General features: G+C 40.4%; 2 protein-coding genes across 4 annotated transcripts; both read left to right on the forward strand.

The window, feature by feature from the left end:
• The first annotated feature begins 2,927 nt into the window (after positions 1 to 2,927).
• On the forward strand, positions 2,928 to 5,234 carry LOC116881863 (tetratricopeptide repeat protein 39B-like). The gene has a single exon (XM_032881947.1). It carries the CDS (start codon positions 2,967 to 2,969, stop codon positions 4,731 to 4,733), a length of 1,767 nt encoding a protein of 588 aa, XP_032737838.1. The 5' UTR covers positions 2,928 to 2,966; the 3' UTR covers positions 4,734 to 5,234.
• Positions 5,235 to 13,205: 7,971 nt separating this feature from the next.
• On the forward strand, positions 13,206 to 17,205 carry GEMIN6 (gem nuclear organelle associated protein 6). 3 transcript variants are annotated; one of them, XM_032881949.1, is made up of 3 exons: positions 13,206 to 13,411; positions 13,845 to 13,982; positions 16,454 to 17,205. In XM_032881949.1, the coding sequence occupies exons 2-3, from the start codon at positions 13,858 to 13,860 to the stop codon at positions 16,827 to 16,829; spliced, it is 501 nt and encodes a 166-aa protein (XP_032737840.1). In that variant the 5' UTR covers positions 13,206 to 13,411; positions 13,845 to 13,857; the 3' UTR covers positions 16,830 to 17,205. The 3 variants fall into 3 exon arrangements, 2 of the variants coding, with proteins under 2 accessions (XP_032737840.1, XP_032737839.1); XM_032881948.1 differs by having other exon boundaries at positions 13,206 to 13,265; XR_004385505.1 differs by lacking the exon at positions 13,206 to 13,411 and having other exon boundaries at positions 13,868 to 13,982; positions 16,392 to 16,569.
• The last annotated feature ends 9,461 nt before the right edge of the window (positions 17,206 to 26,666 follow it).

Genomic DNA, 26,666 nt, shown 5'->3' on the forward strand with positions numbered 1-26,666 from the left:
ATTTCACTTTTAAGATGGATATGTTATTTTTTTAGTTTGCATTTTTTTATTTACAATGAGATTCAACATTATGCTTACTGGCAGTTTGTCTATGTCCTTTGTTGATTTTTCTGCTGGGGTGTTTTTTCTAGCTTAGCGATTGATTCTTAGGCTATCTTACTATATTAAGGACATCAACTCTTTGTAGTATTCACTGGTACATTTTTCTGAATCTCATAGTTTTAACAGTTAAATGATTATTTCATCTTGAATTTATCTTAGTATATATAAATTGGAAACTGTTATTAGTCATTCAATAAATGGTAATTTAATGACTAAGTGCCAGTCATTGTACTTGGTGATGAAGATAGATATAAAAGATGCTAAAAGAAGGCAGATACTTAAAAAAATTATTCATATATATATATATATAGCAAGTGCTGGGATAGAGGTAAGTACAAGGCATCATGGGAACACACAGATGTTCGATTATCTTAGACTGAAAGAAGAGATCAAGAGATTTTCACATCTTCTACATCTCTGCTCAAATGTCACCTTACTGGGGAGGCTTGCCCTGACTACCCTACATAAAATACCAAGTACCACACACCCCATCACTCTTAAAATTCCCAGCTCTGTCTTAAGCTGTCTTATTCTTCTTCATAGTGATATATCAACTGCTGACATGTTACTCATTTATTTATTGTCTTCCTCCCCATCAAAACATCCCTCTCCCTGCCAGAATGCCCTTCCCCTAAGAAAATCAGTTCCATGGGATTCAGGTCTTTGTTTTGTTCACTGCTATATCCCCAGCACCGAGAACAGTGCTCAGTATATTGAAGGAGCTCAATTCAATTTGTAGTAAATGAAGGACAGAAAGGAAGGCTCTTCTCTGTCAGTGCAAGAGACTTTTCTTCTTATCCAAGGATTTTCCTCCCTGCCTCTGTGCTTCCCTCTCTGCCTCTTCTTCATTGAATATTCCTTTCTGAACCTTCAACTCTCCCTCTCTCTTTTACTCAAGTCCCTGCTTTGACTGATCTTCCCAGCTCAATATTAGTGTTCCCTAATCCCTTCTCACTAGACTGATCCTTTTTTTTTTAAAGATTATATTTTTAAGTAACCTCTACACCCAACGTGGGGCTTGAACTTACAACTCTGAGATCAAGAGTGGCATGCCCTACCAACGGAACCAGCCAGGCACCTTGCTAGACTGAACTTTTTTAAAAGTAGATAAGCAGAGAGAGGTAAAGAAGACATTTTAGACAGAACATTTTAAGCAAAAGAATGATAGAATGACTCCACTGCCATCACCAAAAGCTGTGGGACTCCTGCACACAGCAGCCTGCATCCCAAACGTCATTTAAAACAATTCAGTGTGCACCTGCTCTATGTCAGGCTATGGGGGGATGTATATAGAATAATGTATTGAATATTTACTATGGATGCCAGATACTATCCTGACCGCTTTACATATACTAATTTACCTAAGTCTCCCAACCACTCTTTGGTAGAAGTACTATTAGTCCCTATTTACAGTTGAGAAACAGAGGCACAGTAAAATCAAGCAAATGGAGAATCAGGTTCAAACCTAAGCAGTCTAACTTCACAGTCTGTGCATTTTATCATATTATACCATTTTATCATATTATAACCTTGTTAAAGAAGAATGTCCAGGGTGATTTGGAGGACAACAGAGAGGCACTGCCTTCAGCAAAGTAGATCTGACAGGGTTTGGGTACTGATGGATATGGGAGGAGGGAAAAAAAGAGAGCTCTAGTGTGGATGATGGTACCAATCATCTAAAGAGGGAATAAAGAGTTGGAAGAGAAGGAGATGGTCTTAGGGGTCAATAAATAACATGCCTTTTCCTGCCTGAGTTCAGAACCCACAGGATATAGATGCAAGAGGCAGAAGGACACCAAAACATGACCTTTTTGATTAAGTTCATAGTTACTGTGATTTCACGTGTGATGTGCTGGCAAGTGGGCTCACTGATGTTTTATCCCCTAATTAAACATTTACCCACCTGGTCCCAGGCACAGTTAGAGAGTAGAAAACTCTACCTGGTTTTTGGTTTCAGACTTTGAACAGCCAATTCCAAAAGGAGAAATTCAGAAGGCACAGAGCAACATTCTTCCAGGTTCTTTTATCAGTTCTCAGCAGAAAAGTCCCCTTATGGGAACATTAAGAACAAGGACACTTGTCGGGGTGGGGGTTGGGAGAGGTTGGTAAAAGAATACACATTTTCAGTCATAAGATGAATAAGGTCTGAGGATCTACTATATAACATGGTGACTGTAGTTGATTATACCATATTATATAACTGAAATCTGCTGAGAGTAGAAAAATGTTCTCATCCCCCCCAAACCATCATAGATTGTAAATATCTTACAATTTGTCAATTTTATCTCAGTAAAACTTTTGAGACGGAATAAGCCTTCCCCATCAACATTTTTTTTTTAAAGATTTTATTTATTTATCTGACAGATCACAAGTAGGCAGAGAGTCAGGCAGGGAGAGAGGGGGAAGCAGGCTCCCGTTGAGCAGAGAGACCGATGTGGGGCTTAATCCGGGGCTCGATCCCAGGACACTGGGATCATGACCTGAGCTGAAGGCAGAGGCTTAACCCACTGAGCTACCCAGGTGCCCCCCCTCAATCAACATTTCTGAAAACATATATGATCAACACAAGAGTTTTTTGTTTACAAAGGACTTAATTCACATGTTTCCTATGTATTACAGATGATTTGAACTTCTCAGAAATACCTCTTAGGTAAATAAAATGATCTTTCTCGCCCTCCCCCTTTGTCTGGTATAGATGAGGATATCGTAATGCTGCACCCACACTGTTAGTCTGTCTGCCTCCATTGTTACAGCAACGCCTCAGGCTGTAGAAGGGAGCCCCGTCCGGAGAGCAGGAGTGACCCTCACTGCGGCTGTGCCACTCCCCTTCGGATACTGCCCATCTCTAAAGCAGGGAAGCAAATATGTCATTTACTGTAAGTAAAAGAGAAAATGATAAGGGGAGTAACTTTACATCATTCACTCTAAGTAAGGCAGAAAGTGAGGAGGACAAGTTTGAAGACGCCTATGAAGTTATCCCCATGGCAACAACAATGACTCTAACCTCTTCCCTGGAAGAATGCACAACTGGATTGTATTTATTTCTGAATAACAGATTCTCAGAGGCCATAGATCTCATTCATCCGTGGTCGAAAAACAGCATCTACCATGCCCTGATTTATAACATTCTTATGGTTGTCAAGGCCATCTTGACTGTTGATCCCCTGGATCTACAGACTGGAATGACTGCCACAAAGGAGGCTTTGAAAACCTGTAACAGTTTCCGAAGAAAATCTAGGATGACAAGTTTTTCTCATCTCGTGAGTAAACAGGGAATAAAAGCTATCAAAGAGGAGGAATTGCATGCGGAAGTCTGTTATGCTGAGTGTTTGATTCTGAGAGCCACCATCACATTTATACAGGATGACAGTATGTTTGGTCTTCTTAAAAGTGCAATCAACATTGGGTTAAGTTATCAAATATACAAAGACTGTCAGCAAGTATTAACACAGATACCTTACAACCATAGCAAAACCTACCAACACGTGGTTGGAGGAGTAAAATTCGGATTTGGAGCATTCAATCTGATATTATCGCTTGTGCCACCAAAGACCCTTAAACTGCTCAATATTGCTGGATATTCTGGTGATAAGGAGGTGGGCCTGACTTTGCTTCATGAGAGTGCATCCGAATCCCATATAAATAATATCTTAAGTGTTTTGACTCTCCTCTTTTACTACAGTTATATCTATCCAGCTGTTGGTGTTGAAAAGGGTCAGAATTCTGCTGTGGAGGACCTCTTCCTAATCTACCTCCAGAAATTTCCAAACTGTGTCATACTTAAATTTTTTCATGCGCGTTTTAGTATGCTGAAAGGAAACTTTGAAAACGCACAGTTAGTATTAGAGGAGTGCATTTTGATTCAAAACGAATGGAAGCAGGTTCATCACCTGTGTTACTGGGAACTCATGTGGTTCCACATTTTTCTGCGGAATTGGAAGCAGGCTTACCGCTATGCTGATCTACTGTATCATAACAGCAAGTGGTCCAAGGCAATATACATGTACAGTAAAGCTATGCTACACGCTCTGCTTCCTTCGGAGTCTGTCAGATCAGGGAGTGAGGACATAAACTCTCTCTTCTTAAAAGTGGATAGCCTGAGAATCAAAATCTTGGGAACTTCTGTGCCTATAGAAAAGTTTGCTTCTGAGAAGGGTCAGCGCTACGGCACCACCACGGGCTGGTTCACAGCCCAGCCCATCCTGGAATTCATTTACATCTGGAGTGGTTTCCATGTCATGAGCAAAAAATTAGACCTTATATCAAGCTGGCTCTCGATAATTAATAGAGGACAAGACCTTTTACGAGAAAATCCAAATAAAGAGTATGGCACAGATGACATCAGTTTGTTAAATTTACTGAAAGGTCTATGTCTGAAACACTTAGGCAGATATTCGACAGCTGAACAGTACTTTAATCATGTCATTCAGAAGGAGAAATTGTTAAAATATGACCACTACTTAGTGCCGTATGCTTATTATGAACTAGGAATTCTTCACTATCTAAAAGGAGATTATGACAGTGCAACAAAAAACCTAGCCAACATAAAAAACTACAAAGACTATTCCATGGAAGCCAGATTACAGTTCAGGGCTCACATAGCTCTTGAACAAATAGCCAAAGAAAAGTGACGGTTTTGACCCAAAGTGTGGTTTTGTTTATTATAAGTGAAGTATCTGCAATCGGCAAGGTAATTAACAGAAAAATCATCTCTTTGTGGAAGAAATCCAAGAAGAGGCAGCTGCTAAGAATCTGATCAGTAACAAGTAAGAAAGGAATTGGCCATTACTTTTCCCTCTTTCCTTCTCCTTACCTATAAAATGGAATGTCTTAGACTGGCAAATGGAGTCATGCACATTCTTGAAAAAGAAAAGGCAAATGATGTACAGTTGACCCTTGAACAACACGGAGATTATGGGTGCTGACCCCCCACGCAGTCAAAAATCTGCATATAACTTCTTACTCCCCCAAAACTTAACCACTAATAGTCTACTGTTGACCAGAAGCCTTATCAATAACAGTTGATTAACATATTTTTTGTATGTTGCATGTATTACATACTATGTTCTTACAATAAAGGAAGCTAGAGAAAAAAGGTCAAGAAAATCATAAGAGAAAATATGTTTATAGTATTGTACCAGAGCAAAACAAAAATCCATGTATAAGTTAATCCTCTCAGTTCAAACCCATGTTGTTCAAGGGTCAACTGTATATTATGAAATATACTCTCTCTTATACGTTATGGATTTTTCAATTATGTTAGTCAACATTTTCAAAAACTCAAAAAATATGTTTTAACATCTCACTTGATAATGTATACAACTTGCAAATAAAATAGGAAAAGTAGCTACACCAGGAATCTCAGTGCCCTATAAATGTTTTTACTGTTAAAAGAAAGAAAACATTTAAGGTCTTACTGACATTTCAGAACAATGGTGCAACGAACAGCAGTCTATGAATGTTTTTCCCTCTTTTTTTTTTTTGTTTTTCCCTCTTCATAGCAATTTTTATTGGCTTTTTATATCAGAGAAGATATTTCCCCCCATGTCTATTTTGCCTTTTACCTGTTGTAGTTTATTTTACCTTTTTTACTAGGAAGCTCAACTATGGATATATAGTTTGCCACAGGGTAGAGAAGAACAAGCCTCACCCCCTTCACACACACACACATAGGCAAACCCTTTGAAGACAATCGGAGGAAGCAGAGAGGATAGATTCACTGGGTAGGAAAAAACAGGTTAGGCCTATGGAAGGAGACTTGAGTTACTTACTGGGCCCTCCCTTAGTTACCCTCCCAAAGGGTAGGGTCCAACATAATTAAACGCTGTGGGTCTATCCAGTTGCCATTGTTAGTGGGCTAATCTGAGAGTAAACAGCAGCTGTAGGCATGGGGTATTGCTTTACCTGCCTTGGGGGGTAAAATCAGTACCTAGACCATTTAATTTCCAGGCCATTAAATCTGGCTTGAGTGTATCCTCCCATGGGAAGTCACCCTCGGAAACAGACCTTGCTGGGGAAGTCTGGTTTGCTAAAATGAGTGAAACATTATTTTTAAAGCTTTGGGCGTCCAAGCGATCGAAACTGGAGCACAACGAGGAGCTAGTATTTCAGATTTTAAAATGCTTGCTTGGAAAAGCACTGTCCTCATTAACTAAAAATAGACTTTCAGGTAAACAATGTGCTTAAGGTTTCCTCCACATTATTTAATTAGTACAATAGTGTGGCGAAGAGGGCTCTGGTCTGGTTGGCCGGATGAGTATCCTTGCTCGGGTACTAGCTAGTCACGTGCTCCTGGGCCTCTGGGCCTCTGGGCCTCAGTGTCCCGGCTGTAAAGCAGGGTTAATAGTTCCTCTTCCATGTTTTTTTTGTGTTAATTAATATTTGAGTTAATACACATGTGCTGTTCCTACTACTACTATTACTAGTAGTAATAATAAGAATACATTGTCACTCAGTGCAGAGGACTTAAATCACTTTCTTAGAAAAAGCAAAGATGCCTTCCTTATACTGCTTTGCCAATCTGAAATTTGACCTATTTAATTTGCTTTTTCTGTTCTTTGTTGATCTTGGTCACTTATGAGAGAAGTAACTCCCGGCTAAATTATGGTTTTGTGCTTTGTCTCAGCTTCTTCCAATGAAGAGCAATTTTATTACCTGGTTAAGTAAATGTATGTAGAATGCCTACTATCTGGAGCTTAAAAAAGATACTATCTGGAGTTAAAGCTTAAAACAGTTGTTTAAACAGGTAGGAGTTTGTCTCAAACACATGAAATCTGAAGGTAGGTAGCTCAGGTCTGGTATGGCTCTTTTATTTTTCTGTGTGCCATGCTGGCCTTCTTGTGCAGGTCTCCTTACTCAGTGCAAAGAGACTACCTCATCTCCAGGCCTTATGTCCAAGCCAGGAAGGCTGGAGGAGGAATAGTTAAGGAAGAAAAAATGCTTTCTTTCTCTTTCTTAGGACCCTTTGTCTTTTTGTTTCGGAAGAGGCAGCCTTCCCAGGAATTTCCTTGTAGATCTTACTGGCCAGGAATATTCATGGGGCCACTTCTACCTGCAAGGGAAGGTGAAAATTGAGTGGTAGCTTTCCAGCCTCATTAGGAGGTTGTGGAAAAGGACTGTTAAATGACTCAACCTACAGTAACTGCCTCAATACATACGTAAATAACAAGATGCTACAAAACAGTATAGGAAGGGCACTGTGGAAAAAGCAGCAAGTTGACAATGAGACCAAGGAATTGTCTGCAGAAGACTACGGGGATCCAGGAGGAAATCTTGCAATTGGCATTTCCTTGGTGAAGTTGCTACCCAAAGCCCAGCTTTCCGACCCTTCACTGGCCCAAGGGTTGACTAGACACATCGGGGCTGATTCTTACCAGGCAAACTCACAAGAGATTAAGGTACGCTTTACCCTGCTAATTGTTTATTTATAGTAGGGTCCATTTCAGAGTTGCAAACTCAATTTCCTGTGGGATCAGGCAACTGATGTAAACAATATAAAGCAGCCAAATATAAAATAATAAAAGTGGTTGAAACTAGTTGTGAATAAGAGAGAGGAAACCTCAAAGCTTTCAAATTAAAAAAAATATTAAAAAAATTTTAAACTGTGCAGATATTAAACCGTCTGCATATCCTGATATGACCCATGGTTTGTGATTTCTGGTCTATTCCTGTCTATTGACTAGAAAGTGTTCAAGTTTCCCTGTCAAGAATCACCTCTCCTGATAAACACTCTACCTAGAAAACCAGCATGGAGGAGTCACAGGCAGTATGGTGAGCACGGAATTGGAATAGGAGGCAGATAGGTTTAGGAATGTCTGTTCCAGGCCAGGGTGGGTCATGATGAAGCTCCGTTCCCTACAATATGTATCTATCTCTGGAAAGTCCCCGCCTTGCGGATCAAGGGTCTCTGAGAAATACCTCCTAATCTTTGGCTAACTGACCTTTCTTATTCCATGTCTTCTGCTGCCAAACCTGGAGTGCTGAATGTACCTAGTATGGTATCATACATTAAAGCTTCCATTTACTACTATTCCAGTCCTAATCCTATTCCAGTCCTGTGTCCAGAGAATACAACCAGGTCGCTTAGCTTAGAATTTTGGTCATCCTCACATTCTCTGGTAATCCAGATTACAGATGTTCTCTTTGTACAAATGAATCACAGATTGAATCACATCCATTTTACTTAACATGTAGAGTTAGTTTATAAGAGCACGGAGGAGAGACCTCACTGTGGCCTTCCTGTGCCATAACACAAAATGTTATTGAAGCATTTTTTTATTCCAGGAAGAAATTTCTTATCTAATTTAGTAAATATAATAACTACTTGGAGGCTTGAGATCCTGAAAAAAAACAGAGGAAGAGGGGGTTATGAATGAAGAAAAGAACAGAGAGAAGCTCTGTTAAAGGATCTCAACATGCCCTTGCTCCAGTCCAATCAATCACTAAATCCTGTTGATTTTTCCTTTGAGATATTTGTCAATTCCACTCCTTTTTTCTCCTCCTTTTTCATTTCCACTGCCATCAGCTTAGGCTAGGACTTTATTATGTCCTGTCTGGACATTTTATATATATATATATATATATATATACACACACACACACACACACATATATATACACGTATATACATATATATATGTGTGTCTGTGTGTATATATATATATATATATATATATATATATATATATATCCTGTCTGGGCTACTGCACCAATTTTTAGGAGCTCGGTAGTCAACATCTTTTGTTTTTCCAAGGCAATTCCAGGGAAAAATAAAAATAGTTAACCCCACTTTAGTTCTTTTCAAAACAAAATCTATGTGAAACATGTATATTCATACCACTTAGACCAATTATGTCATTGACTAAGAGGAACTCAATGAAAACAACGGCACTGATTTTTAGCCAGTATAAAGATATTAGCTGAGCATATTTGAAAAGCAATGATTACAGAAGTAGTTTGCTAAACCTTCATGCCTGACATGGGTTTAGTGCTTTAGAGTTCACAAAGTCTGTTCAAAGCATTTTCATCCAGGGAAAACAACTCTATCTTCACCTTACTGCTAGGGAAATCAGCTTTCTCTGAGGTTGTAAAAATCTCCCCTTTAGGCAGGCCTGGGCAGCGCTGGGCAGAGAGATAACTAATGAATTTAGAGACACGGCCTCCCTAAATCCTATTTCCATTTGGAAAGTGTTTCTGGAATTTTTTTGTCCTGATACCACTGGTTTGTTTGGATAGAGAGGCTACATTTTACATAAAGTTCATGCTGTATATATATACTCTGTACTTCCCTGTTTTCTCTACCTCTTAGTTCTCTGCATCCTTTCTAATATACTGATTTAATCATGTTATTCCATTACTCAATTTTTTTCCAATCTCTTTGGTATAGTTATTCACTCAAAATGAGTTAATATCTGAAAGTTCTTAAAGTAGTGCCTGGCACATATTAGGGGATATATAACTGCCTAAGAAATGAAAATTCAGTTCAAATTGAGCACCTACTACATGCCAGGCACTGTGGTAGAGGTGGGATATATGGTAGTAAATAAAACAGACACAGCCCCTGCCCTTAGAGGGTTTACAGTGCTTCTCAGTGACTGTATGGCTTAGTCATGAACATTTATTGCTGACAGCATGTTATGTCATCTGATCCCACATTTTCATTTATAAATGCAGAAAGTGAAATCTAAGAGGGCTAATGACATCCAAAGTCATGAAGCCGGTAGGAACACAGTGGTGTGCAGGAACCAGTTTAAACTGTCGTAAAAGAGCCCATTGTTAAATATTCAGGGATTTCTTGAGCCTGTTGTTAAATCATTCGTACTCTGAAATCAACCACAGTGGGAATATTTATGTAGAAATCAGCAAATGGTACAAATCAAGACTTCTTCTTCCAGGAAAACCAGTTTACCAGAATGCTACAGATTTAACCAAATGAAGCCAAGATTGGTAAAACTTCCTGCCCACTGCTTTTCACTCCAACCTACACCTCCTTTGATTAGGTTCTCTGTTCCATAAACACAGAATTTTTTATGGTTTGTTCATTACTTATAATCCAGTTCAAGGGCTACCTCTTTAAGAAGCTTTTCTAAGAACCCGTTCCCCAACCCTTCCCATGTATTACCACCTTAGGTAGAATGATAGCTTACTTGTTTACAAGTACAAAGAGACATGGGAACCATGTCTTACCAATTGCAAGGTAAAAGTTAACATTATCAACTTCCCAGAGGCAAGACATTTTTAAAATTAGCTTTTGAATTCCTAGCTGTTAACAAAAAGTGTAGCATGGGTAGGTACACAATGTATGCTTGATGAATAAATGCAGAAATAAAGAATGGACATTTTTAGTGGGTTCTACTTATTGAATGAATGAAAAAAAAACAGAACATTAAAAAAAAATCTTCGGTCAAAATGACCAGTTATGGGGTGCCTGGGTGGCTCAGTGGGTTGAGCCTCTGCCTTGGGATCAGGTCATGATCTCGAGGTCCTGGGATCAAGCCCCACATTGGGCTCTCTGCTCAGCGGGGAGCCTGCTTCCCCTTCTCTCTCTGCCTGCGTCTCTGCCTACATGTGATCTCTGTCTGTCAAATAAATAAATAAAATCTTTTAAAAAAATGACCAGTAATTTTTTTCTGACCTTACCTTGCATGAAATAGAGTCAGCAAATTACTACCCCACCCCTACTCATTTTCTACCTTTTTTTAATGTTAAGTATATTCTTTTTTACTATTATGACGCAAAACTGTGAATTGAAAATTGTGATAGTCTGTCCAGGGCAGGGCAGGTTTATCTTTGTATCATGATAAGGTGGTAAAACTATTGACAACTTTTTTAACTCCTGATTTTCTTCAGGGAAATTAAGAAAAGGTTCTTTAAACAATGTTTCTTGCTGGGACACCTGGATGGCTCAGTTGGAGAGCATGCAATTTTTTTTCTTAAGATTTCATTTATTTGACACAGAGAGACAGAGAGCACAAACAGGGGGAGCAGTAGCCAGAGGGAGAGGGAGAAGTGGGTTCCCTGCCCAGCAGAGAGCTGATGTGGGGCTTGATCCCAGGACTCCAAAACCATGACCTGAGCCAAAGGAAGAGGTTAACACACTGAGCCACCAGGTGCCCCAGAGCATTCAATTCTTGATCTCAGGGTCATGAATTCAAATCCCAAATTGGGTGTAGAGATTACTTAAAACAATATGTCTTGCTAAAATGAAAATGTACTCCAAAATCTAGAATAAGCAGTTTTGCACTTGGCAGAGGAAAGGGTTTGTGTGTGTGTGTGTGTGTGTGTGTGTGTGTATGACGGTTTCGCGGGGGGCAGATATTAGGAAGGAGATGGAGGGAGAGGGAAGGGGAAGAGAGGAAGAAAACTAGAAAATGTGAGAGAAGGGACATCAACCGGTCTGAGGGAGGCACCAGGGGGACAAGGGTAGGGGCTGCCAGGGGAAAGGAAATGGCACCATCTGAACTTGTTGAGGGTGGACTATAGGAAAGGGTCTTTCTGTAAACCTGCATTAGGGAGTGGGCTGGGCTCAGTCTGTTATAAATCAGTGATTCACATCAGCCGATGCTGGAAATGATTCTTTATCTGGGAGACTAAAGGGAGAGGGGAGAGAAGAGAAGGAATTTGCCCCAGTCTCATTACTTTAAAAGGGGTCATTTAAGTTAAATTTGAAGCTAGCTTCCAGAGTCTTTGTGCAGTACAGATAGAAGGCTTAAAATGCAAATGACCAGTTGTCAACAATTGGTTGAAGCTCTTTTTTTTTTTTTTTAAAGATTTTATTTATTTATTTGACAGAGAGAGATCACAAGTAGACGGAGAGGCAGGCAGAGAGAGAGAGAGGGAAGCAGGCTCCCTGCTGAGCAGAGAGCCCGATGTGGGACTCGATCCCAGGACCCTGAGATCATGACCTGAGCCGAAGGCAGCGGCTTAACCCACTGAGCCACCCAGGCACCCTGAAGCTCTTTTGGACTGAATTTTTATGAGGTCATATGTTTAGCTTCACACTTTAACAATTGGTATGTATGTATTTATACATTTTTTATTGAAGTAATCTCTGTGCCCAATGTGGGGCTCAGACTCATAAGCTCAGGGTCAAGAGTTGCATGCTTTTCTGAAGGAGCCATCCAGGCACCTCCAGTAGCTCTTTGTAGATTTATGGAGAACTTAACTGGCATCATCTAATTTCATCTGCTAAAGCCACATTAATATCAGCCAATCAACGAGTGAAAGTTGCTAAAGGATTATTTGAAACGATGGCAATAAGAAACAATGTACTTCAAGGATTATGTGAACTCAAATCCCAAATTGTAAGGGAAAAGCTAATTTTCAATGTTCTCTACATCATGGTTTGATAGTCCTCTAATTCGGTTTCCCTAAATCTCCTTTGGCGTTCACATTCGCGAAAACCCAACGTTTAACACTTTATACCATTTTTCAGGATCACACTTTATCTGGACCATGCCAGGAGCCGACTACATACCTGAACGGAAATCTGTGGCAAAAGCGAGTGTTTTGGACTTTTCCATTGCGGGGATGGTGAGGGGCTGCTCGGGAAAGGCCGGGGCTTTCCTAGTGAGGGAGGCACCTCTCACTAGTGAGTGGTGGTCTAGGTGGAAATCATCCCAATCCTGTGTTTTTTCTTTCTGGCTTCTGCACCTCCTGCAGGAATGTAGCAAGGGCACATCCTAAAGGAGCAGACGTATTAATTGCCTTACACTAGCCAAACAAATATCTTGGCTTTATCGCTTTCTCCGAGGCACTTTCATCTCACACTTCTAAAGCTTTAGGATTTACCTGGAGGGTTCTGGTGCTTTGACTCCACCGCAAGGGTACATTTCCAAGTCAACTCTCAATGAGGAACTTGGCACGAGACTTTTGTTGAACTGTCCATCGTGACAGTGACGAGGAGTGGTTCTAGCGAACAAGGAACCTTATTATTACTACACAAAAACCTCAGGCTCTGCCCGGACCCGACCTTTATCCCCAGACGCCGGGTGAGTCTCAGACTTCTAGGTGTGCCCAAGGCCAAGGACTACAAAACAGAGAATTCTGGGGGAAGGAAGTGACGACATGGCGCAAAGCATGCTGGGCTCAGGGGGCGCCGCTGGAGTGACTCCTTCCTCACCTCGTGGTTGCCGCGTACCGGTCGCTGCTGGGAGTTCTTGCTGGTATTTTTCTCCTTTGTGGGGATTAAACGTTAAGTACCACCAGGTTTGAGTGCTGTTTTAAGTATCGCGCAGCTGCAAGCTAGGCAACGGGATCTGCGCTCTAGAGACTTTGCTGCTGCCCCGTGGTTCGTGCATCCTCGAAACAAGTAAGAGGAGATTGTCAGATCCTGGGCCTCTCCCTGACGGGATCCAGCGGAAACAGCTGGAGAGCCAGTGGGTGGATATCAAAGGAATTTTCTTCTTCAGTTTTGGCTAAAAGTGGTGCGGAGTGAGCTCCTCTGATCGCAGGGGAGCAGAGTTAAAGGGTTTGAGCCTCTGCTGACCGGAGTTCAAAGCCAGAGTGAGGGCGATCTGGAATGGTCCGGGGTGGTGCAATAGAGAAGTAAGCCGCAGGACTTACCTCGGGCTGGGCCCCATGGCGCCTCGGTGTTTCCTTGGCTTTCAGACAGAATTGTGAATATCCGCTGTTTTCCTGCTTTGTAGCTTGAGGCAAATCACAGGGGTTCTCTATCTCTAGGATGGCCGTTACTTGAGTGGAACGTATATATTAACCCGAACTGGTGGTGGTTTTATATCTAGCCAGCTGGCAGCCATGAACGAATGGATGAGGAAAGGCCCCTTAGAATGGCAAGATTACACGTACAAAGAAGTCAAAGTGACAGCCAGTGGGAAGGAGTATAAAGGATGGGTTTTAACCACAGACCCAGTTTCTGCCAAGTGAGTATGGGTCCTCCTTCCCTGAAATCTTTTTTTTTTTTTTTTTTTTAAGATTTTTATTTGACACAGAATGAGAGAGAGAGAGATCACGAGTAGGCAGAGAGGTAGGCAGAGAGAGGGAGAAAACCGGCTCCCTGCTGAGCGGAGAGCCGGATGTAGGACTCGATCCCAAGACCCTGAGATCATGACCTGAGCTGAAGGCAGAGGCTTAACCCACTGAACCACCCAGGTGCCCCCCCCACCCCCGAAATCTTAATGACGCTCCTTTGTGCTGCCTATGTTATGTCCAAGCTAAGGAAGTAGATAAATGAAAGGCTAGTTATTCACCCTAAGAATTGTATTGCCTTTGAATTGAAGTGTTGTTCTAAGGATGGATTACCTTGGCAGACCAGCCAAGTTTGTAAAAGTGAGACACTTTTTTTGTTACTACATTTGATTAGAAAATCTCAAACATACGTAAATGTACAGAGAATAGTGTAGAAGATACTAGCCTTACCTTCCCCTTCTAAATATCTGTAAGCCAGTTCTAGATATATAATTTTGTTCGTAAATACCTCAATATATCTTTTGGCACATAAGGACTCTTTAATAACCACAGTAACACTATAATACCTAACAAAAGTAGTAATAACTTCATTACTAACAGTCTGTTTTTAGATTTGCTTGGTTGTCTCAAATATCTCTTTAATTTATCAGTTTGGTTGATAGGTCTTTTAAGTATCTTAATCTATGCCTGCATTTTCTCTTTTTAGTTTTCCCTGTCATTTATTTGTTGAAGAAATAGAATCATTTGTCTTATAGAATTGAACACATTCTGGATTTAGCTTATTGCATTATCATGGTGTAGCTTAACATGTTCTTTTATCCTCCATATTTCCTATAAACTGGTATTCCTATCTGGAGATTTGATTAGGATCAGATTTGGTTTTATGCAAGACTGATTTAAAGGTAGTGATACACACACACTTTTAATTTTGAAATGATTTTAGATTTAGAGAAAAGAGTACAGAGAGGACCCATCTATCCAGCTTCCTCTAATGTTGGCATTTTACCTAACCATGGTACATTCCTCAAAACTAAAACTTTACATTAACTAAACTGCTGTCATTTGGATTTTAACAGTTTTCCACTAATTGTTTGCCTTTTTCTGTTCCAGGACCAATCTAGGATCCAACATTATGTTTAATTGTCATGTCCTTAGTCCCTCTGATCTGTGACAATTTTTCAGTCATTCCTTGTTTTTCATGACTTTGACACTTTTAAGGAGTTCTGGTGAGGTATTTTGTAGAGTGTCTCTCAATTTCAGTTTGTGTGATGCTTTCTCATAAATAGCATGGGATTTTAGGTTTGGTGAGGAGTACCAAGGAAGTAAATTCACATCACATCACATTATATATTTTATTTAGTTAGGATTTTTGCATTTGTATTCATGAGTGAGATTAGCTTGTAGTTTTATATTTTAACCCTCTTCTCTGCTTTTTGTATCAAGATTATATTAGCCTTGTTAAATGAGTTAAGGTACAGTTTCTCTTTTATAGTCTCTAGAAGAATTTGGTTAGGTTAGAAATGTTGGAACCTTGGGGTGCCTGGCTGGCTTAGTTGGTGGAGCGTGCAACTCTTGTCTTAGGATTGTGGGTTTGAGCCCCACATTTGGTGTGGAGATAACTTAAAAAATAAAATCTTAAAAAAAAAAGTTTGAACCTTGAAAACTTTTGTATAATTTGTTGGTAAAACTGTCTAGGCCTTTTTTTACCCCCTCCATGGGAAAATATTTTAAAATACTTAGTTTTTATGAAAGGTTAAAGGACTATTTATATTCTTTTTTTGACTCAGTAGTAGAAATTTGTATTTTCTAGGAAGTTTTCTGTTGTAGTTTTCAGCACTATTGGCATAAATTTGTCCCTAATACTTTAAATTGCCAATCTTTGCTGCTTTCTTCCTAATATTATCTGTTTGTGTCTTTTTTCCTCGTTCTAATCAGTCTTGTCTGAGTTTTGTGAATTCTTATGTTTTTTTTTTTAAAGAACCAACATTTGGCTTTGATGATCATGTTATTAACGTTTTTATATTCTATTTCATTAATTGTGTGCTTTGTTATTTTCTTTGGTCTCCTTTGAAGCCAGGTTATTCAGTCGTTTAACTCGAAAATTAAGTCTGTACCCTTTCTTCCTTTCCAATACACATTTAAGCCATTTCTAACATTTCAGTGCTTTAACTGCATCCCGCAATGATTGGCTTTAGGCTAGACAAAAGAGTTTAGACGTGTAGGACCCTCAGTGAATACTTACTGAATGAGTACAAACATTTGGTGGTGAGGGGATTATTTTTAAACAGGGAAGTTCTTATTCCCGATTTATAATTGCCTGTTGGGGCTGGCGATGCCTCTTTATTCCATTGCTTCTTTCGTAGTTCTATGGGCCTTTATATTTTTCTTTTGCAAATCTGCGCTGAACTTAACTTTTCCGCCCAAGTATTGTCCTTGTGAACTTCCTGGAAGACGGCAGCATGTCTGTGACTGGAATTATGGGCCATGCTGTGCAGACCGTTGAAACTGTGAACGAAGGGGACCACAGAGTCAGAGAGAAGCTGATGCATTTGTTCACATCCGGAGACTGCAAGGCCTACAGCCCTGAGGATCTGGAGAAGAGAAGGAATAGTGTAAAGAAATGGCTCGAGAAGAACCACATCCCCATCACAGAACAGGGAGATTCACAAAGGACTCTGTGTGTGGCTGGGGTTCTGACTATAGACCCGCCCTATGGTCCAGAAAATTGCAGCAGTTCTAATGAGATTATTCTGTCCCGTGTTCAGGATCTTATTCAAGGACATCTTGCAGCTTGCCAGTGAGAGGCCAAGACTTGTGGATTCATCGATTGAAATAACACTTCATTTTTATTTTTTCCTTCATAAAATGTTTTGAATGTTAAATCCACCACCATACTATAAGACTTCAAAGCCACACAGTTGAGTGTGTGTGTGTGTGTGTGTGTTTGAGTTTTAATTTTCTGTTGTTTTGGAAAAATCAAGTGGATTTGGATGTGGATTATGAGTGTTAATAAATAAGCGAACTATGGCAAGGTTAGCCTCACATGCAACAAAATAGCACGAGGACGTTAGAATTCTGTCTTTTTTGGTGGGAGAACACCTCCATTTTTGTTAGGCAAGAAATGTATTGGGAACTAACGCAACATGTTAGATTCAATATAAAAAGTCTTATTAAGTCCCTTGCCCTAACTGCGTGTGTCTGTTTTAAAAATATTTATTTATTGTGTAAGGATGAAATTGCTTTTGAATCAGAATATGTTGGGATATATGCCTTTTTGATCGAAACTTGAAAACTTTTAACTATTTGTAAAATCTTAACACATAAACTGTGTAACTTTCAAAGCCTTTACGGTGAGCCCGGCTGATAACTCTGAAGAAAAAGGTAAGTGGGACAAGTATTCGGCTGCCGCACTGAACCCATTTCCTGTGCCTGGTGGATTCAGCCAAGGTTTCCGGCCCATATTGCTCTCTGCCTTGTAGCCCCCATTCCCGGGTCAGGCCTCACTTAAGGGAGAGAATGCAGGAAGCATGCCTCACTACATGGGGCCCTACCCCTTGGAAGCCAGGCAGGGGCCAGGACTCCATATGGAGGTTTCTGGCCTAGAAACTGAGGGAGGTACCTCAGATTGTCGGTTGGGTGTCTTCTCCGGGGCAGGTCAGATTAGAACCCCAGGTCTCTGTCTCCCCAGGACAAGGGTCAGCAAACATTGAGCCCTTGGGACGAATGTAGCCTGCTGCATTTGATGAAAAGTTTTACTGGAACACAGCCATACCCACTGGTTTATGTATTTTCTGTGGCTGCTTTTGAGCCATAATGGCAGATATGAATATTGTGACAAACTGTATGGCTTATATTTAGAGAAAAATATAGCCCTGCCCTAGACTTGTGGGGTGAGTGTCTTTGTGATAATGACCTGTGACCAACAGAATAACCAGACCCTAAAAAGGAAGTAAGCCCTTGAAGTCATTATCAATAGAGATGTTAAAAGGATTTAAGTTCCCTAGTTAGCTTTCTATTAAAGACCAACCCTAAAGTCCCCGGACAACTCTTTTGGGACCCCTCTCCTGAGATCTTTTTCTGTGTCTTCACTTCTATTGCTTTACTCAAAGAAAAAAGAAATAAAGAAAAATATAGCCCTTTGGGGCACTGGGGTGGCTTACTCAGTTAAGTGTCTGTCTTTGGCTCAGGTCATGATCCCAGGGTCTTGGAATGGAGCCCCACATCAGGCTCTCTTTCCTCCCAGCTTACTATCTCTGTCACTATCTCTGTCTCTCTTTCTCTCAAATAAAGTCTTTAAATAGGTATGTACAGAAAGTTTGCCCTAGGAAATCGTGGGAGCAGCCTGGTGTGCCAGGGCTTGGGGCAGACTTCCGAAGGCAGTTTTGAACTGGATAGGCCACGTGGGCTGCTACAGTACTGAACTCATGCTAACTTCTACCTAGTGTGTCGGCAGGGGTCCAGCTTTGCAAATCTTTCAGTTCTTATGTATGTCCCTTATTCCTACAAAAAGAGAAGTGGTACCTTTTGCAAGAAATACTAAAATATTCAGGTTGAGGGGATCTTTGAGTGCAGCTCGATTAGTGCTATTTTCCTCCATATTTGTCTAATGACAGGATGTAGCCTCAAGCTCCTCACACTTCAGCCAGCCTTAGAATCAGTCCGACCGCTTGCTAGAGTTGATTGCGGGACCCTACCCACCATGGATTCTGTCTCAGGAGGTCCAGGTTGGGGCCCAGGCATTTGCATTCCTAACAGATTCCCAGATGATGATGCTACCTGTCTCAGGCCACACTTGGAAAAGCAGTTCAGAAACTTTGGGAAAGCAGTCCTTCCCTCACAACTCTAAAGTTCCCACGATCTTAGAAAGATTTAGTGCATATCCTTGCTCGCTGTGACTAAGACCCTTCCATTCAAATCCTGGAATGTCTCTGAAAGCAAATAGGGAATGGGGAATAAGAACCAATTAAATTTAGTGTGGAAATGGTTTTGGCAAGATATGGGGACGCCTTGAGATGAAAGAAGCCATGTAGGACATTGCCCACAGCATCCGTTGGGCAGGTGCACTGGTGTTGGTAGATTTGTTTGCTGTCAGACTAATAAGCTGGGGAGAGAGACTGTTTCTTGGCAGTCGAGTCCTCTGGCTGTAAACAAGCTAAGTGCTGAAGAGGGTAAGTGATCTGGCTCGAACCTGGAAACCTTGTATTATCATTTTGTCATATCTATTTCTTTGTGTCTCTAATATTTACTCATGGAAGTATATTCTAATTATGTAATTATAGCATCCATACCCCTTTTTTAACTTATTTTAACGTAATTTCAGATTGATAGGAAATTTTGCAAGAACAAGACAAATAATTCCCGTATATCTTTTTTCAGCAAATGCATTTCACCACATCTGTATTTTCTGTGTGTGTGTGTGTGTGTTCATTTTCTCCCCTTGAACTGTTTGAGGGTAAATCATGGATGTGATGGAAAAATGAGGACATTCTCTTACCAGTCATCAAAGTCTGGATAGTAACATTGATACAGTACTGTGATTTAATACACACCTTATCCACATTGTCTCCATGTCCTGTATTGCAACAAAACAAAACAAACCCCAAAACAAAACACAAAATGATTTTTAAAATTTGAATCATGTATCATGTTCAGTCATGTCCCTTTAAGTGGGAATAGTTCCTCAGTCTTTTCTTTGATTTTTAGGACATTGACATTTATTTTGTGGAATAATCCTCAATTTGAGTTTGTCTGATGTTTCCTTTTGTTTCAGTTTGATAGGGTTCTTTTGGGTAGGGATACCCTGGAAATGATAATGTTCTCGATGCATCATATCAGGAGGCACATAGTATTGATTTGTTCCATTTCTCATGATGTCAACTGTGATCACTTGATGAAGGTGGTGTTTGTCAAGTTTCTCCACTGTAAAGTGACTTTTTTTTTAAGTATTTTTTTAGTCATTGCTACACCCAGAATGGGGTTTCAATTCATGACCTCAAGATCAAGAGTCACATACTCTTCTGACTGAGCCAGTCATGTGCCTATTTTTTTTTAAATTAAAGGTATCTTAAAATAAATCTTTATTTATTTAGTTTTGTAAAGATTTTAAGTAATCTCTATACCCAACATGGGGCTATAACTCAACAACCTTGAAATCAAGAGTCAGATGCTCTACTGAGTCGGCCAGGCACCTAACTTTTTAAAAATTTTTTAAAAATTTTATTTTTTAAAAAGATTTTATTTATTTATTTGACAGAGATCACAAGTAGGCAGAGAGGCAGGCAGAGAGAGAGTGGGGAAGCAGGCTCCCTGCCGAGCAGAGAGCCCGATGTGGGGCTCCATCCCAGGACCCTGGGATCATGACCTGAGCCGAAGGCAGAGGCTTTAACCCACTGAGCCACCCAGGCGCCCCAGTAAGCACATTTTTAAATGAAGATTTTATTTATTTGTCACGAGAGAGAGCACAAGCAGGGGAAGAGGCAGAGGGAAAAGCAGGGTCTTGGTCCCAGGACCCTGGAATCATGACCTGAACCAAAGGCAGGCAATTAACGGACTGAGCCACCCAGGCATCCTGGAGAGAGAATCTTAAGCTGGTTCCATGCCCAGAGCAGGTTCCCATTTGGGGCTCAATCTCACGACCCTGAGATCGTGACCTGAGCTGAAACCCAAGAGTCAGACACTTAACTGAGCCACCCAGGCGCTCCAGGATTTTTATTTTTTATTAACATATAATGTATTATTGGTTGCTCAACATATTTTAAAAAAACTTTATTGAGGTATTATTATAAAATGCATCCACTTGAAGCATATAATTCAGTGATCTTTAGTAAATTGACAGAGTTGTGCAACCAGCACCACAATCCTTTATTTTTTAAACATTTCCATCCCCACAAGATTCTGTATCTCATTTGCAGTGAATTCCCATTCCCACCCTCAGTCCCAGGCAACCAGTAATCTTTTTGTATTTGTGGGGTTGACATTTCTGTTCATATAAATGGGATCATACCATATTTGGTCTTCATGTCTGGCTTCTTTCACCTAGCATGTTTTTGAAGTTCATCCATGTAGCATGTAGCACAGGCTCCTTTTTATTACTGAATAATACTCCATGGTGAATATACTCCTTTTTGTTTATTCATTCACCATGGATATTTGGGTTGTTCCCAGTTTGGGGCTACTTTGAATAATGCTGCTGTGAACACTTGTGAGAGGTCTCTGTATGCACTTAGATTTCCATTTCTCTTATGTGAAATACCTACAAGTGGAGTTGCTGGATTTTAAAAAAAAATTTTTTTTTAAAGATTTTATTTATTTATTTGACAGAGATCACAAGTAGCCAGAGAGGCAGGCAGAGACAGAGAGGGGGAAGCAGGCTCCCTCCTGAGCAGAGAGCCCGATGCGGGGCTCGATCCCAGGACCCTGGGATCATGACCTGTGCCAAAGGCAGAGGCTTTAACCCACTGAGCCACCCAGGTGCCCCTGGAGTTAATAGATTACGTGATAAATTATGTGTAACTTTTTAAGAAACTCAAGCAATTTTCTAATGTGGCTGCACCATTTTACATTCCATCAGCAATGTATGAAGGCTCTAATTTCTCTGCCCCCTTATCAGTATGTGGTACTGTGTGTGATTCTAGAGGCTATGAAGTAATATTTCATTTGCATTTCTCTGATGACTAATGATGTTGAACTTCTTAAGCCATCTGTAGTATACTTGGTGAAATGTTTACTCAAGTATTTTGCCCATTTTAAAAACTGAGTTGTCTACTTGAGTTCTAAGAAGTCATTTTTTTTTTTTAAGTTTTTATTTTAGAGAGAGCATGAGAGGGAAGGGTCAGAGGGAGAAGCAGACTCCATGCTGAGCAGGGATCCTGATGCAGGACTTGATCCTGGGACTCCAGGATCATGACCTGAGCTGAAGGCAGTCTCTTAACCAACTGAGCCATCCAGGCACCCAAGTTCTAAGAAGTCTTAATATATTCTAGATACAAGTGCTTTACCGAAATATAATTTGCAAATACTTCCTCCCAGTCTGTGGCTTGTCTTGGATTTTCTTAATGATGTTTTTGAGCTGCAGAAGTTTAAGAAATTGATTGATTTACCAATTTTTTTCTGTTATGGATCATGCTTTTGGTGTTTGTGGGTAAGAACTCTGCCTAATTTAAGGTCACATAGATTTTCTAATATTTTATTTTTTTAATTTTTAGAGTTTATTTGAGAGAGAGCACATGTGTGATTGCGGGGAGGGGCAGAGGGAGAGACTGTCAAACAGACTCCCCACTAAGCACGGAGCCCAAGGTGGGGCTCCTTCCAACGACCCATGAAACCATGACCTGAACTGAAGCCAAGAGTTGGGCACTTAACCAAGTGAGCCACCCAGGTGCCTTCCAAATACAGTGGGTCACGATCCCAGGGTCCTGGGCTCGGACCTTGAGTCAGGCTCCCTGCTTAGCGGGGAGCCAGCTTTTTCCTCTGCTGCTCCCCTTGCTTGTGCTCTCTTGCTATGTCAAATAAATAAGGTCTTAAAAAAAAATCTGCCTTCAGCTTAGGTCATGATACCAGGACTCTCGGGTCGAGTCCCACATTGGGCTCCCTGCTCAGCAGGGAGTCTGCTTGTCACTCTCCGCTCCCTTTGCCCCTCCCCCACACTCATGCTCACTCTCTCTCACTTGCTCTCTCTCAAGTAAAAAATCTTTAAAAAAAAAAAAGCACATCTAATTGCTGAATGAGATGAGATCCTTAAAAAGCAGAATTAAGACTTGGTCAAAGCCATTAGTATCCTTTGTTTTAATTTCAACATATAGGGATCTAATTTCTTTAAAACCTTCAAAGGCGGGGGGGGGTAAATTATGCTTCTGATAGAATTTATTCAAGTAAACTTTATTCCTCTATTGTCCTCTTTTCCTGTGTCCCAGTTTATCTTTGTATCCTGAGTTCCTAGGGTGGCCGGCACGTAGCACCTGCTTAAAATGTTGGTTATGTTGAAATTAAGAGCATAAATGTGGGAGGAATTTCTGCAACCCCAAAATGGGTCTCAAAGTAGCCACGTAGCACACATTAGTTATAAACTGGACAATCAGCCTCCTTGTTAACTAATCAGATTGCATGCTTCAATTAATCCGTCTTAGCCATGCTTACTGTGGAAAGGATGGCATAAAGATTTATGGGCCAGAAATAATGGGGACAGCTGGAGTTTAAATGGGAAAGTGCACAGGTGAATTTCAGAGACAGAGGGTGGCATTAACAGAAATGTCTATAATTATGGATTATTTTGTGCTGGGTCTATAATGAATGGATTAGTTTCCTCCTCAGATGGGATTGTCCCTTGGTGCCCATGGTATAGCATGGCCCCTATTTGTAAAGACATCTGTCTGAAGATCATAACACATCTCTGACTTTCAGTCCGGTAATCTTACTAATAATCAAGTCCTAAAAGAAACTGGTTTTTTTTGTGTCCCCCCCCCAGTTCAAACAATAGGAGGATTACTGAACCTAGAAATTAAAGTTCCTGATTAGGCTTCATGTTAGATTTCAACATTTTACAGTTATCTACTAATAGAGCTATATACTCCCATCCCCCTTCTTAAAACCCTATTTGTGTTATAATATTGGCCAAAGGTTGGACTCTGTTCAGGTAACAGAATGATAAAGTAAGGGTGTGTGTATTTCAGATATCTAATGTGGGCCTAAGTGTGAGAACTTGAGTTTTGCAAGTGGAAAATGTTAACAGTATTAGTGTCGCATACTAATTGTATTTTCAAAGCACATTTTAACTTATTTTCACATTTTCAAAATGTGATAATTACAAAAATGAAATTTAATGGTAAAACATGTTTTTATTTTTTTATTTTTATTTATTTTTTTAAAGATTTTATTTATTTATTTGACAGAGAGAGATCACAAGTAGACGGAGAGGCAGGCAGAGAGAGAGAGAGAGAAGCAGGCTCCCTGCTGAGCAGAGAGCCCAATGTGGGACTCGATCCCAGGACCCTGAGATCATGACCTGAGCCGAAGGCAGCGGCTTAACCCACTGAACCACCCAGGCGCCCTAGAACATGTTTTTAAAGGAACTGTATCCCTACCCATTTGTATATAGCTTTTCCCATTGGTACATATAATTTCCTCAGACCTTGAGTACTCTGCATTTGGTAACAACATGATGGACTCATATGCTCATATTCACACAGTACATGTTGATTAGGGTTGATTTAGGCATAATTTTCAGACACAACCATGGGCATAATTTATATGATTAGTAACTAATAGCTAGACATTTTAAGTAGTCACCTATCTCATTTTGTTTAAATAGGTTCTCTCCACCTTGGCACTACTGACATTTTGAACTGGGTAATGTTCGAGGAAGATTCTATGCATTGTAGGATACTCAGCAGCATCTCTGGCTTCTAACCCCTGGATGCCAGGAGTAACCCCCAATCCCCACTCAGTTGTGACAACATCTCCAGATGTTGCTAAATGGGCCTTGGTGGGCAAAATTGTCTCCAGTTGAGAACCACTGGTTTAAAACAAGCAAAATACACATTTGCTCCTGTGAGGAAACTTCTTTATAGTCCTTGTACATGGTAAGATCTCTATTATAGTTAATCAACCTCTACGGACAAATAAAGTCTTATTTGAATGGTTAACACATACTTTTAATACACCTGAAACTCAGGGATGGAATGAGGCAAAACTTACTAGAAGGGGATGCTCAGTAAGTAAATAAGTCTTTTGGGCTATGTTATCCTGTCTTGAATCACTGTAGAGGAAAATCGGCCAGGGATACTCTCCCCTTTATAAAAATAAGCTCATTTGACTTGAAAGGAAAATTACCTCCTTCAGGCCATTTTTAGTAAAACCTAGGTTGGAGGAGGTATCAGTGACTGCATTTTTCTGCATAGGGAATAATAATAACAAAAACCCTCAGTTTGAAATACTTCTGCTGAAAATGTTTATTAAATACATTATTACACCATATTTAGGAATATTGTATTTGTAATGTCAGGGTCATCATCTCAAATACATTGCTGGTATGTATGGGAAATTGCCTTTAAAACAAAAAGTATTTATTTACTGCGAGAGAAAGAGCCCATAAGCAGGGGGCACAGGCAGAGGGAGAGAGGGGGAGAGAATCTCAAGCAGACTTTGCTGATCACAGTGCCCAATGTGGGGCTCGATATCACCACACTGAGATCGTGACCAGAGCCAAAATCAAGAATGAGACATGAGCCCCCAGCTGTCCCTGGGAAGCTGCTTTTTCAAACCAACCCCTCATACTGTCTTTTGTTGCAATTTGTTTCTTTCCTAAAAAGTTGAAATACAGATGGAGAAATCCAGTAAATGGATTCTAAGCCATCTTCCTCCTAGCTCTCTTTGTTTACTCAATTGTTCACTCAATTCACTGGGTTGGAACTGACTCAGGAGTAAATGTGGGGATGGCCCCTGTTGGGCTAAGATGGGGCAGAGGTGGAACTGTCTGTGGGAACAAGTTTGTGTTTGGGCTGCTGTCCTGTATCTTTATGAAATATCGATGGCCCTTACTCCTGGTGGCTCATATCAGGCGAGTGATTTCCAGCACAACTCTTTCTCCGCTCTTTGACAAAGCAAATCATTAAGACATCTAAGATTTGAAAGCACCTTAAGGATTAGTGATTGGCTAAAAATCTTACTGAAGACCAATCTCTTTGATATATGGTTTTGGGGGTATTAACTTTGAAATGGCAAGAAAAAAGTCTCTCCTGTTAATGCCTCATTGTGATTAATAGTTTACACAGTCATTATATAGCTTTACACGTGTGAGACTTAAAAAGAATGGAAGAAGCCTGCCACTCTGGAACAGTCTGAAATGATTGCTGGGACAATACACCGTGTTAGCTGTTTCTACATTGTTTCCACCCGAAGCACTGTACTGTGGGGTACTCAAGTATTGACAGAGTTTCACGATCAAGATTTAACTTCTGAAAACAATAGATCACCCTGTATTTATTAACTGGCTAAAAATTTCAAGCAAACTTTCCCCCTGCATTTGGGAGAAAATAAGCCCTAGGCATTCTGCTTAATTCTAGCATGACTTAGGAGGAAAGAGCCAACATGTGCCTAGGCTTGTTTAAGCATAATGGCAGTGTGAGCATAATTATCACGCCCCCAGGGATCCTCATTTATGTGGCAACTAGGTGATACCCACAAGACACCCTCCAAGTGTGATGCCTGAGCGCCCCAGCTCAGCCCAGCAATTGAGAAACACAAGAGTGCAGTTCTCAAAAAGCCAGCCTGGGCCACATCTGAAAACCACACCCTCGGTCCCAATTTGCTTACATTTGCTACATTTTAATTTTACAAAGTACTTTCACAAGGTCTTATTTTATGATAACCTCTTAAGGACATATTCCAACCACTGCCTAGAAAGGAAAAAGAACATTTACCACATGCATACAGATCCACAGGCTGTGTGCGCTTTGGTGTATTAGTTAAACTGCCCGAATAATAGAATGGGAGGATAAAGACCAAAGTTCATTACTTCTCAGGGAGTCTGAATTGTAATATTCAGATACGGAACTCAAGGAGGAAGAAGACAAAACTAGTGCTTTGCCAACCTATGACCACCTCTGCAAGAATGTTTACCTATTCTCATTTCCTGAGAACTC

The sequence above is a fragment of the Lontra canadensis genome, unplaced genomic scaffold, assembly GCF_010015895.1.
Source record: "Lontra canadensis isolate GAN:19392208 unplaced genomic scaffold, GSC_riverotter_1.0 scaffold78, whole genome shotgun sequence".
Lineage (NCBI taxonomy): Eukaryota > Metazoa > Chordata > Mammalia > Carnivora > Mustelidae > Lontra > Lontra canadensis.

Excerpts from the sequence above, each read along its gene's own strand:
- GEMIN6 (XM_032881949.1), top strand. The coding sequence starts at position 13,858 with ATGAACGAATGGATGAGGAAAGGCCCCTTAGAATGGCAAGATTACACG. Across the intron at positions 13,983-16,453 it reads ACAGACCCAGTTTCTGCCAA|TATTGTCCTTGTGAACTTCC; the intron begins GTGAGTATGGGT and ends TTTCCGCCCAAG.
- LOC116881863 (XM_032881947.1), top strand. The coding sequence starts at position 2,967 with ATGTCATTTACTGTAAGTAAAAGAGAAAATGATAAGGGGAGTAACTTT.